The sequence below is a fragment of the Dipodomys merriami genome, unplaced genomic scaffold (genome assembly GCF_024711535.1).
Source record: "Dipodomys merriami isolate MVZ:Mamm:240054 unplaced genomic scaffold, mDipMer1.0.p SCAF_1, whole genome shotgun sequence".
Classification (NCBI taxonomy): Eukaryota; Metazoa; Chordata; class Mammalia; order Rodentia; family Heteromyidae; genus Dipodomys; species Dipodomys merriami.
In genome coordinates, this window is record NW_027202270.1 from 90,926,102 (window position 1) to 90,938,948 (window position 12,847).

Below are 12,847 nucleotides of genomic sequence, written 5' to 3' on the forward strand. Positions count from 1 at the left end.
AAGGGCTACAACTTCATTTTATTTGTTTCCTTCTTACACAAATCCATCAAAACAAGCACAGAGAAGGAAAAGGCCAAAAGTTTGCTCAATCACATGTTCTGAGGGCTATTCCACAGAGCTCTTGAGGCTGAACTCCCAATGATGTAGATTCAGATCCAGCACTAAGTCCTTGTCCTCTGGGCCTGAGGACTTCACAGATTAGTGGGCTGAGCCCTGCAATTAATTTTTATCCCTTGAATACCTTGATGTAAGGTAGGAATTCAGACTGAAATGTTCCTCTCTGAAGAGTGAAGAAATCACAAATGTACTGCACCAAGAGACACATGGCACTTTCTGTGCTATAGGACCAGAACCTGAAGCTGCTTCCAAGGCTCTAGATATTCACTGTGGGAAGTACTAGAGGCCAATGGTGTAAGAGCGGCCTGTGGGGTTGTGAATAGCAGAACAGACTGGTGCTGTCACTGCCCACTCATACCACACCTTCTTGGAATTGCTGCATCGCCAGAAACGCACACAGATGGTCTGGCCTTCCCGCACAGTAATGGGCTGCTATAGGAAGAAAAAGAGGTAGGTTCAGTATATGAATATATTAGGGTAGGCGTGGAGTTGTTTTTGGATTTTACAGTACTATGGTTTGAATTATGGCCTTCAGCTTAATAGGCAGGCACTTTATTACTTGATGCATGCCTCTGGCCCTTTTTGCTTATTTTGCAAATAGAGTTTTGCTTTTTACTGGGGCTTGCCTGGACAGTGATCCTCCTTATCTGCCCTTTCTGTGTAGTTGGATGACAGCAACATAGTGCCCAGCTTTTTACTGGTTGAGATGGAGGTCTCTTGAATTTTTTTCCTGGCTTGGCCTTCAATGATCTTCCTGGTCTCTGCCTCCCAAGTACAGAATTATAGGAATAAGCCACAATGCTTGGCTTTAGTTATGAAGATTAAATGACAAACACAAGACTGTTCTAGTCCCCATAAAACTATCAAGTCACAGAATAAGGCATAATCAGACAGATATTGAACAAACAAGGTTAAATGAATGCTGTGAAGGTGTACAGGGTGCTATGAAGGCACCCATAGAAGAGAAAGCTGACTAAACTTAGGGGAGGTCAAGTAAAGTTTATCTGACAATAGAAATGGTTCAAAAAGATCTGTTACTAGGAGAAATGAGGATTAATATGGCTTAAATAGGTTATTTACAACTATGAAAATATGAAACCTGTTGAAATTGTTTTGGGAAGGGGAAACAGGGAAAAGAATGGGGTAGGGTGAGACTGACTAGAATATATTTAAACATAGGTGGGAATATATTAACAAAATCCCCTGTAAATAATTCATATAAGCTCATAAATAACTTTTTTTTTTTTAAACAAAAGCTCTAGGCACTGGTGGCTCACACCTGTAACCCTGTAATCAGGAGGCTGAGATCTAAAGATTATGGCTCAAAGCCAGCCTGGGCAGATATCTGTGAGACACTCCAATTAACCACCAAAAAGTCACAAGTAGATGTATGGCTCAAGTATGCTCAAGTATAGCATTGAGCTGTGAAACCCTGAATTCAAGTCTTAGTTCCCTGGTCCCTGACCATATACCCAAAAAGGATCTGCAGGTAGAAGAGATAAGAATAAAAGACTGAAGCCGCCGCCGCCAGCGGTAGCTCACGCCTGTGATCCTAGCTACTCAGGAGCTGAGATCTGAGGGTTGCAGTTCAAAGCCAGCTCAGGCAGGAAAGTCTGTGAAATTCTTTTTTTTTTTTTTGTCGGTTGTGGGTCTGAACTCTCGGCCTGGGCACTGTCCCTCAGCTCTTCAGCTCAAGATTAGCCCTCTACCACTTGAGCCACAGCACCACTTCCAGCTTTTTCTGCTTATGTGGTGCTGAAGAATCGATCCCAGGTTCTCATGCATGCAAGGCAAGCACTCTACCACTGAGCCACCTTCCCAGCCCAAGTCTGTGAAACTCTTATTTCCAATAAACCACCAGAAAACTGAAAGTGGTGCTGTAGCTCAAGTGGTAGAACGTTAGCCTTGAGCTGAAGAGCTGAGGGACAGCGCCCAGGCCCAGAGTTCAAGCCCACGACCGACAAGAAAAAAAAGGCAATGGAAGCCACCGAACAGCAGCTGAAAAAAACGGGAAAATCAGATCATACTATCTCTAATAAGCAGTGTTCTGGATTCTGATGTAAAAAGGCAGAGGGAGCTGGGCACCAGTGGCTCATGCCTGTTATCCTAGCTACTCAGGAGGCTGAGATCTGAGGATCGCGGTTCAAAAACAGCCTGGGCAAGAAAGTCCATGAGACTCTTATTTCCAATTAACCACCAGAAAACCGGAAGTGGTGCTGCAGCTCAAGTGGTAGAGCGCTCACTTTGAGCTGAAGAGCTCAGGGACAGCATCTAAGCCCAGAGTTCAAGCCACATGACCAAAGGGAAAAAAAAAAAGTAAAAAGCCATAGGAAAGCACTCAATGAGTTTTAAACAGTAAAGTGCTGTGTTCAGTTTCGTTTCTAAAAGATCGTTCTTGCTCTAGGAAGACAAAGGGCATAGGGGTTAAGCCACAGATGTGGGAAGGCGAAATACAAGGCCACTACAGCTAATCCCAACACCTACAACCAGATCCAAAGCCATGTGAGAGCAGCAGAATGTTAGTCCTAGCCAGCAATCCTGGGAGAGGGAAAAGGCTAAAACACTAATGGCACAGGTTATTTTGTGTGTGCTAAAATTAAGGTTTGAATTTAAGGCCTTTTGCTGTCACTCAGCTTTTCACTCATGGCTGGTATGCTACCATTTGAGTCATGCCTCTAGTTCCAGCTTTTTGCTGGTTAATTATAGCTAACAGCCATGAGGATTTGTCTGCATGCTGGCTCTAATCCTCAATTCTCAGATCTTACCTTCCAGAGTAGGAAGGGTTACAGGAGTGAGCTATCAGCATCCAGCTTTAACCTACAATCTTAAAAGTGACTTCTGCTGGGCGCTGGTGGCTCACGCCTGTAATCCTAGCTACTCAGGAGGCTGAGATCTGAGGATCGCGGTTCAAAGCGGGCAGGAGAGACTGTGAGACTCCTATCTCCACTAAACCACCAGAAAACCGGAAGTGGAGCTGTAGCTCAAGTGGTAGAGCGCTCGCTTTGAGCTGAAGAGCTGAGGGACAGCGCCCAGGCCCAGAGTTCAAGCCCCATGACCGACAAAAAAAAAAAAAAAAAAAAAGTGACTCCTACCTTAATAGGGAAGAGGATAGGAAACCATGAAAACATTCCAGGGGAGTGAGTCTCTGGACGGATACCTGTGTAGAAAAAAATAATTTAAGAAATCAAAGTCTTGCCTTGGTTGACAAAGGTCTCTTCTATGATCATAGAAAAAAGTAATCAAAGGCCTTCATTCATCCTGGGGCTCTCCATGCATTTAAATGAGACATGTATACAGACTGTCAAGGGAGCACACTCTCCACCATCACCATACACTAACCCAGATACTCACTCAAAGTGATGTCCTGATAAAGCACAGTCTCAAAGTAGCCTGCAAAGCCATGCAGCACTGTGTTCACCTCCACAGGAAATTCCAAGGTACAGTAGCGGTTGTTGTCAATCACAGGATCTGTCAGTAAAGAATCAGTTGGGTGATGAGAGGCCAGATATGCCCTAGATAACTTGGTAAACCACAAACAAGATCCAAAAGGTAAAGACCCTTCCAGTCAGAGGACAAGTACGCAGGAACCTACCTCTGTTGGGATGGCTGAAGGTAAAGCAAGGCTGGGGTGCAGACAGCTGGTGGAAGTTGTGCAGACGAACCACATAAGGCATTTCAAACTGGGCCTGTCCAGATTGAGAAAGCAAGAGCTGGAGAAGGCAGACAGGAGATACCTATTTCCCCAAGTAAAGTTCAAATCTTAGGGACACATAAAAACATTGTTTCAAGCCAGGCACTGGTGGCTCACATCTGTAATCCTTGCTACTCAGGAGGCTGAGATCTGAGGATCGCGGTTCAAAGCCAGCCTGGGCAGGAAAGGCCATGCAACTCTTATCTCCAATAAACTGCTCAGAAAACTGGAAGTGGCACTATGGCTCAAGTATAGAGTGCTAGCCTTGAGCTGAAGAGCTGAGGGACAGTACCCAGGCCCAGAGTTCAAGCCCCATGACCAACAACAAAAAAAAAAGTTTCATGTCAGCCACTTTCCCCAACTTCCCCTTCACTTCTTCACCTTCTCTAGTGGAAGAAAACAACAAGAAGTAAAGAGCATCAATTCCTTCCAGAAGACAAGTTATCACTTTACCTCAGGATCACGGTCCTTTTCCCGACAAGCTCGGACCTCATTGTACAACTTGGAAGAAGAGATTGGAGCCAGGAAGGAGGTATACTCTCCAGGGATGCTCACACCATCATCTGAACAACAGGAAAGTCAAATTAGTTCCCAGAGGAGAGAAAGTGGCCTGTTTGCAATCACCAAAGGCTTGAACCTTCCACCACAAAACAGGCCACAGTTGGCATGGGCATGGCAGGAAGAGGCAGGTCAATGGTATATTCCTAGGCTGGCCTGCTTCCAACTGTGGCCATGGGGGATCCACTTCTAAGTTAATTTAGTCACAGAGATTAAGACTGAAGGAACCTAACACACAGTCATGTGCTGCTTAATGACAGAACAAGTTTCAAGATGTATGTTGTTTAATGATTTTGTTATTATATGAACATGGTATGATGTCCTCAACACTAACATGGCTATGATGTCATTAGGAGACATAATCTTATGAGACTACCTGATATATGCAGTCCACTGTCGATGGAAACAGCATTATGCACTGCATGATTGTATTCTACTCTGATGGTCCTGGGTCACCGCCAGGCGCTGGTGGCTCACGCCTGTAATCCTAGCTACTCAGGAGGCTGAGATCTGAGGATCGCGGTGCAAAGCCAGCCTGGGCAGAAAAGTCTGTGAGACTCTTATCTCCAATTAACAAGCAAAAATCTGGAAGTGGAGCTGTGGCTCAAGTGATAGAGCACCAGACTTGAGTGAAAAAAGACAAGTGAAAGAGCAAGGCCCTGAGTTCAAGTTCCAGTACCAGCACACACACATATACACACACATACACACACACAAATCTCTACTCTAGTTCATTCCTTTTAGTCTACAGATTGTTTGGAAATCTGACTTTATTTGCTACTGCAATAAGCAGTAGCTCTCAATCATTTCATCTGCTCCAAGTCTAACCACTTCCCACAAACCCACCCACAATCACCCATCAAGCTAGAGGCACCTTTCAGGAAGTGCTGTGCTCCATCCAGGCACTCAGGTGACAGTTCATTGTCAGCAAAGGAGCCCAGAAGCTCACTGACAATGATGTCTGCTTTTTCTGGAGCTACCCATTCCCGCATGTCTGATGAGACTACTGTCACTTGGCTTCCCCATTCTTCAAACTGCCAGTTCTCCAGCCTGAAACAAAGATGGCAGAGGTAAGAGGTTAAAGAAAACTGACAAAAGGAACAAACTTCCCAGCAAGCAGGCTGCTACTCACGTCACCACAGCATTTGGATTTTTTTCCACAGCATACAGTTTTATTCGTCGGTCAGCTTGCTTGGCTGCTCGAAGGGAAGCATTTACTAAGGGTCCCCGGCCTGCTCCTAGCACCATCAGTACCCTACGAAAGGGAAAGAAGTTGCCAGTGCATGAGGCTTACGCTTGAAATCCTAGTTACTTAGGAGACCAAGATCTGAGGATCACCCTTCAAAGCTAGGCTAGGCAGGAAAGTCTCCAGTTAACCACCAAAAGGCTGGAAGTGGAGCTTTAGCTCAAATAGTAGAGCACTAGCCTTGAATGAAAAAGCCAAGGGACAGCCCCCATATCCTGAGTTCAAGCCCAGTACTGGCATAAAAACAAGGAGGGAGTGGTAAAGCAGATGTGGTATATAGAGAAGTAGGTATCCAAGTTCCAAGTTCCTGGGATTGTAGGGAAAGCACTCACTGAACATTGGTGTCCTTTTCTTCTTCTGCCACCCGGTCTAGCAGACATTTATAGATAGCCTGATAGAAGGAGAGAAGATCTCATTGATTCTAATCCCTTCCTTTTAGGGGTCATCCTGGCCTTGTGCTTTCCCAACCTGGGTTGAACACTGTACCTGCTGGTACTGAGAGTATTTGATGGGGTCCTTTTCAAACACTTCATATGTCTGAGATTCTAGATTGTCCATCAGTGGCTGGTGAATGAGAGAAAAGGACAATTAGTTTGCCAGTTTCTGGCAAGAGGGAATGTACCACATCAAAAACTTCCCACTGCCTCCTGAGCTTTGGCTGGATTTTAGGCCACCCATTTTCCAGGGACATTTCCAACTCTGCCTCCTGCCTGTTTGTATATTCCAAACTTACCTGCAGTGGGGACTGCAGATAGTCTTCATAGCCCTTGGCAAAGAGTTCATAGGCATTGGGTGGAGGGCGGTTCTGGCTTAAGTATTCCAGATACTGGAGATAGGAGCAGAACTCCTTCTCCGAATGGTGGTTGGTACCAGTGATGATGAACTGCACTTCTAGCTGGGAGAGAAATTAAGCCATTAGACACAGCCTTCAAATGAAGATTCTGGAATATTATGATTTATGGTCAAAAGCCCTAAACCAACAATTCTCAAGTTGTTTAAGACCAACCAAAAAAGGCAGCATGAGGCTTCACTAAATCTATAAAGGCCTCTTATGCTAATAGGTATCATCCTGGCTCAACTGGCCACATGGATCCCCTTTACGGTATTTTTTGTTGGTCACGGGCTTGAACTCTGGGCTTGGGTGCTGTCCCTGAGCTCTTCAGCTCAAGGCTAGCACTGTACCACTTGAGCCAGAGTGCCACTTCCAGTTTTCTGGTGGTTAATTGTAGATAAGGGTCTCACAGTGGGGCTGGGAATGTGGCTTAGTGGTAGAGTGCTTGGCTAGCATGCATGAAGTCCTGGGTTCAATTCCTTAGTACCATATAAACAGAAAAGGCCAGAAGTGGCACTGTGACTCAAGTGGTAGAGTACTAGACTAGCCTTGAGCAAAAGCTCAGGGACAGTACCCAGGCTCTGAGTTCAAGCCCTAGGACTGGCAAAAAAAAAAAAGTCTCACAGACTTTCCTGCCCAGGCTGGCTTTCAGCCTCCTGAGTAGATAGGATTACAGGCGTGAGCCACTAAGGCCCGGCACAATATTTTCCTATATGAGGTAAGTTCTTAGTAGATCTAGTTCCTTTTGAAAGGTTTCTGGAGAGGTGGCACTGGTGGCTCACACCTGTAATCCTAGCTACTCAGGAGGCTGAGATCTGAGGATCACAGTTCAAAGCCAGCCCAGGCAGGAAAGTCAGTGAGATTCTTCTCTTCAATAAACCACTAAAAAACTGGAAATGGAGCCGTGGCTCAAGCAGTAGGGTGCTCGCCTTGACCTGAAGAGCACAGGGACAGAGCCCAGGCCCCCGACCAACTGAAATAAAAAGAAAGGTTTCTGGAGCTTCTACGAACATTTCCTTTTGTTCCCAAGACTCCTAATTCTACTGAAGTTGATCTCCAGAAACTAAAGAAGGCTATCACTGCTATAGGAAAAATAACATATATGTGAATATGTCAAGAAGTATAGCTGAACTACCCTTTACCACTTACCTTGAGGAGTCGGAAGATCAGCCTCTGATGCATCTTAGAAAGAACAGGAAATCCTTTCTTGTTGGTCAAGAAAATGCTGGTGGGGAGAATGGCTGCTTTAATGGGCTCCCCAAGCCAACGATCAATAACATGATTAGAAGGGAGGTCAGCCCCAATTTCAAGAGCTACATAAAAAAAAAAGATTTGTCAGCCTCTGATAGGCAAGAAGCTCTTCCTTGCTCTTTTATGCAAGATCTGTTTCCTCTTCTATCTTTTTTTTTTCTTTTTTGGTCAGTCATGGGCCTGTGTGTGGGCCTGGGCACTGTCCCTGAGCTCTTCAGCTCAAGGCAAGCTCTCTACCACTTGAGCTACAGCATCACTTCTGGTTTTCTGGTGGTTAATTGGAGATAAGAGTCTCACAGGGATTATAGGCATGAGCCACTAGTGTCTACCTTCCTCTTCTCTTAAAACAGGGCAGTATGCCTATAATCCTAGCTATTCAAGAGGCTGATATCTAAGGATCTTATCTCAAAGGCAGAAAGGTAGAAAGTCCAAGAGACTCATCTCCAGTTCATCACCAAAAAATTTGGAAGTAGCCAGGCACTGGTGGCTCATACCTGTAATGCTAGCTACTCAGGCTGAGATCTGAGAATCATAGTTCAAAGCCAGCTGGACAGAAAAATCCATGAGACTCATCTCTAATTAACTACCAAAAACTGGAAGTAAAGCTGTGGCTCAAAGTGGTAGAGTGCTGGTCTTGAGCATGAAAACTCAAGGACAGCACCCAAATCCTGAGTTCAAGTCCCAGGAAGAGCACAAAAGAAAAAATTGGAAGTGGAGCTATAGCTCAATTGGTTAAACATCAGCTTTGAGCAGAAAAAGCTAAGAAACAATGTCCAGGCTATAAGTTCAAGTTCTTATACTGGTACAAAAAAAAAAAGAGAAAGAGGGAGAAAGGGAGGGAGAAAGGGGAACAGAACAAGGCAGCTAGTGGCTCATGCCTATAATACTAGCTACTCAGGAGGCTGAGATATGAGGATCTTCATTCAAAGCCAATACAGGCAGACAAATCTGAGACAAATCTCTCATCTTCAGTTAATCAGCAAAAAGTTGGTACTGGAGTTGTAGCTCAAGTGATCACTAGCCATAGTCAGAAAAGGGCAAGGGAGAGCAAAAGCCCTGGTACAAGTGCTGTATCCATCCACTCCAAAAAGAATAAGGAGCCAGGTGCCAGTGGCTCACGCCAGTAATCCCAGCTACTCAGGATGCTGAGCTCTGAAGATTGAGGTTCAAAGCCAGCCCAGCAGGAACATCCATAAGACTCTTATCTCAGGCTGGGAAGATGGCTCAGTGGTAGAATGCTTGCCTTGCATGTATGAGGCCCTGGGTTCCATTCCTCGGTACCACATAAGCAGAAAAGCTGGAAGTGGTGCTATGGCTCATGTGGTAGAACACTAGCTGAAGAGCTAAGGGACAGTGCCAAGGCCCAGAGTTCAGGCCCCATGATTGACAAACAACAACAACAACAACAACAACAAAAAACTCATCTCCAATTAAGCACCAGAAAACTGGAAGTGGTACTATGGCTCAAATGGTAGCAGGGTTGCCTTTAGCTGAAGAGCCCAGGGCCAGAGTACCAACCCTACCACCGATGAAAAAAAAAAAGGGGGGGGGGGGTTGGGAAGGAAAAACTGGGAGAGAGTAAGGGAAGGGGTGACATTGTCCAAAAGAAATGGACTCTTAGCTGGACATTTGTGGCTCACATCTGTAATACTAGCTACTTAGGAGGCTAAGATCTGAGGTGGTTCAAAGCCTTCTTGGACAGAAAAATCCATGAGACTCTTATCTCCAATAAACCACCAGAAAACCAGAAGTGGAGCTGTGGCTCAAAGTGGTAAAGCACTAGCCTTGAGCTGAGGGACAGCACCCAGGCCCAGAGTTAAGTACCACTACCAACCCCAAAAAATAAAGAAATGGGCTCTTTATTTGATTTATGTAAGTCCTCTGTATATTACCTTTATAATAACAAAAACATTTTTTAAAAAAGAGAAGCCATCTGAAATGTCAAATGCTCAGTATATACAGTTGATTTGTATTCCGAGGAGGTCATGCCTATCCCAGGACCCTCATAGACTTACCTACTGCAATTCTCTTGCTATAGTCACACAGAGTCCGGAAGTTGTGCCACCTATCCAGAGTCAAACACAGAAAAATACTGTCAAATACATATGGCTCACCAATCAGCATAACTGAAGATCTCCCTACTAGTTCCACCCTATATTCCTTCACCTATCCCTTTGCCCTAAGATAACAGCAAAAAGAAACTTACCACATCCATGTCTTCTCTTCCCCACTGTAATCTTCTGTGTGTACAGTTGGTATATTCTCAATTATATCATCTCTCAGGTCCTCTGGTGCCACCAAAGGGATCCGCATCCAGAACTGAGTATGAATAGATACCCTCTTAGAATGCCATTCACTGGGTCCAGAAAGCTTCCCCTAAAGCTTCCCCCAACTAAGAGTATCTGGATCCATACCTCTAGTTAATTCTTTTATAGGCCTTTTCCAATTTATGATTATGTCTGTATTCAAATACCTTATAAATTTCCTTATGCAACTATCTGCCTTGTCTTTCAACTGGAAATAATTATACATTCTCTAGGTATTTATTTTGTTTGTGGTGCTGAGTATCAAACCCAAGTCCTCCTTATCCAAGACAAGTGATCTACTATTGCCTTTATATTGTTTTGAAACTCTCAATATACTATTTTAGATGGAGTATGATACTGACACTTCATGTCTACCATATATACCCAGAGTGAAATGACCCAGTACTTAACAAAGCCTGACTATCTCCATATACAACAGGAAAGGAGTCCCTCTGTCATACCATGGAGGAGTGGTGGCCAGTATGAATGTGGTTGGTCAAAACTCTGGCTAGATTTGTGTTATCTTCCTGATTAAGTGGCAGCAGAAAAGCTGGAAGACCCAGATAGGCCCCAAAATTCAGCTCCTGTAACATGGCCTGAAACAGAAAGAAATCAAAAGGAAAAGGTTAAGATCAAATATTTTAAATTCCATATCTGTTGATTTACATCAATATATGAAGTTATTGGAAGTATGTGTATGTGGGGTACTGCTCTACCCACCAGCTCAGTCACAATACCTAATCTTGGGTCTCACTATGTAGAGCCAAAACTGGCCTTTAACTTGATGGAGCCTCAACCTCCAGGAGTGGATTATCACAGTGTGCTTAGACCTAACCTTTAGAAAGACTCCCCCAACCCCCCCCCACCTCCCACAAAAAAAAGATCAACAGGCTTACCGCCTCGGAGTTCCTTCGAATCTTCTCCACTTTTGAGTCTGGATGAATCCATGGGGAAAGCTTCCCCACAATAAGAGTATTCCAATCTGCATTCCCCCACACAAGAAAGACAAAGATTGAATGAGATTCAGCACTTTACTTGTTCATTTTCTAGTTCTTAGTAGGGCATAAAGAGTAGAGATGAAAGACAAAGACTTTTTCTATTACAGATATGGGGATAGCCTGATATAGAATAGGGAACTAAGGCTTTTAGCAAGTAAGCAGCAAGGAGCAAAAGAAGAGTTATCTATATGCCAGATACTAACCAATATCCAAGTTAGAAAAGGAAGAGATGAGGGTCCTAATAAAAGCATTAGTTGTTTCTGCCTCTAATAATTAAGGGCATATGGTATAGTCCCTACCCCTTCCTGACAGCAGTAGGTCTGATCGTGTCTGGGGACCAGGCCGATTCTTAGCAGGTTCCTGAGTGAACTCCCTCTTGAAACGCGGGTGGAAGACAGGCATGCAGAGGAAATCAAACCTACAACCGTGACAGACCCAGAGTCATCATGAGCATCAATGCCCAAGCAATTGGGTTTAGGCCATCTTGATTTTGCACAGCCATTTTAGCTGCCATCAATCACCCCAATAGTCTGCTTAACTCAGTCCATCTTGGGACATAATCTTTTCTACTACATTGTGCCTCAATTTCCCCCAAAAACATAGCCATGGAAAAGATGAGTAAGGAGAAAAGATGGAAACCCAAACCAAGTAACATTCTTTCTTTCCTGGTGTTTTTGGCTTTTCAAGACTGTCAACATTCAGATTTGGGCCAGTACTATCCATGCCTCCCCCCAAAAGATTAATAACTCCCCTTTGCCTCCCAAGACTTCCTCCCTCACCCAGACAATAATCTCTATCTCCACGGCACTACAAGATTGGCTGTCCGTCCCTTTTCTTAAAAAGAAAAAAAAAAGTTTACCCAACAACTCCCCTGACTTTTGGGTTCAGTGATCATATGTCCCCCAAGTTTCTTCCCTCGAGTTCTCTGGGCCGAGATTTCCCCCTTCAAGGAGTGAAGGTTTCTCAAGCCCTCATCCTCTGCCGGGGATGACTAGTCTGCCCTTCTCTCCCGAGTTCAGGCCCCGCATTTCGCTGGTGGCAGTCCGGCCCTCACCCCTGCTTGGCCACAGCCCCCAGTGTGTCAGCTATTTCGGGGACGCAATTCAGGTCCCTCCCGCTGGACACGCGGCTCCCACCGGCACCTCCGACCGCCATCGCCGCCATCTTTTCCCTCGCGCTGTCCACGCCGGGATTCCTTGGTACTAGCAGCCAATAACCAAGCTGAAAAAGGTCCTCAGGAGGCGGGACAAGTCGCCTTAACAACCATAGCGTCTCCACAGCTCCAGAGTAGGAGGCGGAGGGGTGGGGAGTGTCTCCTATCGCCAATCCGCGGGCAGCACAGTGACGTACGGCGTCCCCCTCGGGTCCGCCAATCTCTGGGTCCCATTCGTGACGATCTTCATTCTCCCAGAATGCTTCAGATGCATGTGGAACTCTAATGAAGGACTACAGGTCCCAAGAAACACTGCTGCATAAGCTTGAAATATCGTGGCTGAGAGAAACGGGAGTGTCTCAGGGCCAGTGGCGCAATGGATAACGCGTCTGACTACGGATCAGAAGATTCCAGGTTCGACTCCTGGCTGGCTCGTTGGGACTGGTACTCCTTTATTGCATCAAATACACCTCAGCGGGTATTCAAATATCTTCAATATCGTGGGTTGTTTTTTGTTGTCGGGCTCCCCCCCCCCTTCTTTTCAATGTTTAAAGTTCCCTCATTGTTTCTACCTGCTTTTTATTCTCAGGTCTTAAATTAATCGGATTATACAGCCGTTCTTTATTACCTTTTCGCGTCACTCTCTTCGAAGATGTTTTGTGGATCATTACTTCCATCTCTCCGGGTACAGAAAA

The 12,847-nt window shown here is 45.1% G+C and overlaps 1 protein-coding gene and 1 non-coding gene across 3 annotated transcripts; one reads left to right on the forward strand and one right to left on the reverse strand.

Annotated features, from left to right (window-relative positions):
- On the reverse strand, positions 1 to 12,207 carry Prmt5 (protein arginine methyltransferase 5). 2 transcript variants are annotated; one of them, XM_070024976.1, is made up of 17 exons: positions 12,054 to 12,207; positions 11,299 to 11,417; positions 10,898 to 10,983; positions 10,463 to 10,597; positions 9,902 to 10,014; positions 9,711 to 9,760; positions 7,594 to 7,757; positions 6,346 to 6,507; positions 6,099 to 6,176; positions 5,945 to 6,003; positions 5,499 to 5,621; positions 5,241 to 5,416; positions 4,262 to 4,371; positions 3,710 to 3,803; positions 3,469 to 3,585; positions 3,210 to 3,274; positions 1 to 549 (listed from the first exon to the last, which is right to left on the reverse strand). In XM_070024976.1, exons 1-17 carry the CDS (start codon positions 12,161 to 12,163, stop codon positions 397 to 399), a joined length of 1,914 nt encoding a protein of 637 aa, XP_069881077.1. In that variant the 5' UTR covers positions 12,164 to 12,207; the 3' UTR covers positions 1 to 396. The 2 variants fall into 2 exon arrangements, with proteins under 2 accessions (XP_069881077.1, XP_069881078.1); XM_070024977.1 differs by lacking the exon at positions 12,054 to 12,207 and adding an exon at positions 11,859 to 11,989.
- A 307-nt stretch (positions 12,208 to 12,514) lies between these two features.
- Trnar-acg (transfer RNA arginine (anticodon ACG)) lies at positions 12,515 to 12,587 on the forward strand. Its single transcript has one exon. It is a non-coding gene; the product is annotated as a tRNA-Arg (tRNA).
- Positions 12,588 to 12,847: the final 260 nt, after the last annotated feature.

Bases quoted from the DNA above. Each gene is read 5' to 3' on its own strand.
- Prmt5 (XM_070024976.1), bottom strand. From the start codon at position 12,163: ATGGCGGCGATGGCGGTCGGAGGTGCCGGTGGGAGCCGCGTGTCCAGC. The intron at 11,418-12,053 runs GTGAGGGCCGGA...TCACGGTTGTAG, and splicing joins GGGGCTGTGGCCAAGCAGGG to GTTTGATTTCCTCTGCATGC. The intron at 6,177-6,345 runs GTAAGTTTGGAA...CTCATTCACCAG, and splicing joins ATCTGCAGTCCCCACTGCAG to CCACTGATGGACAATCTAGA.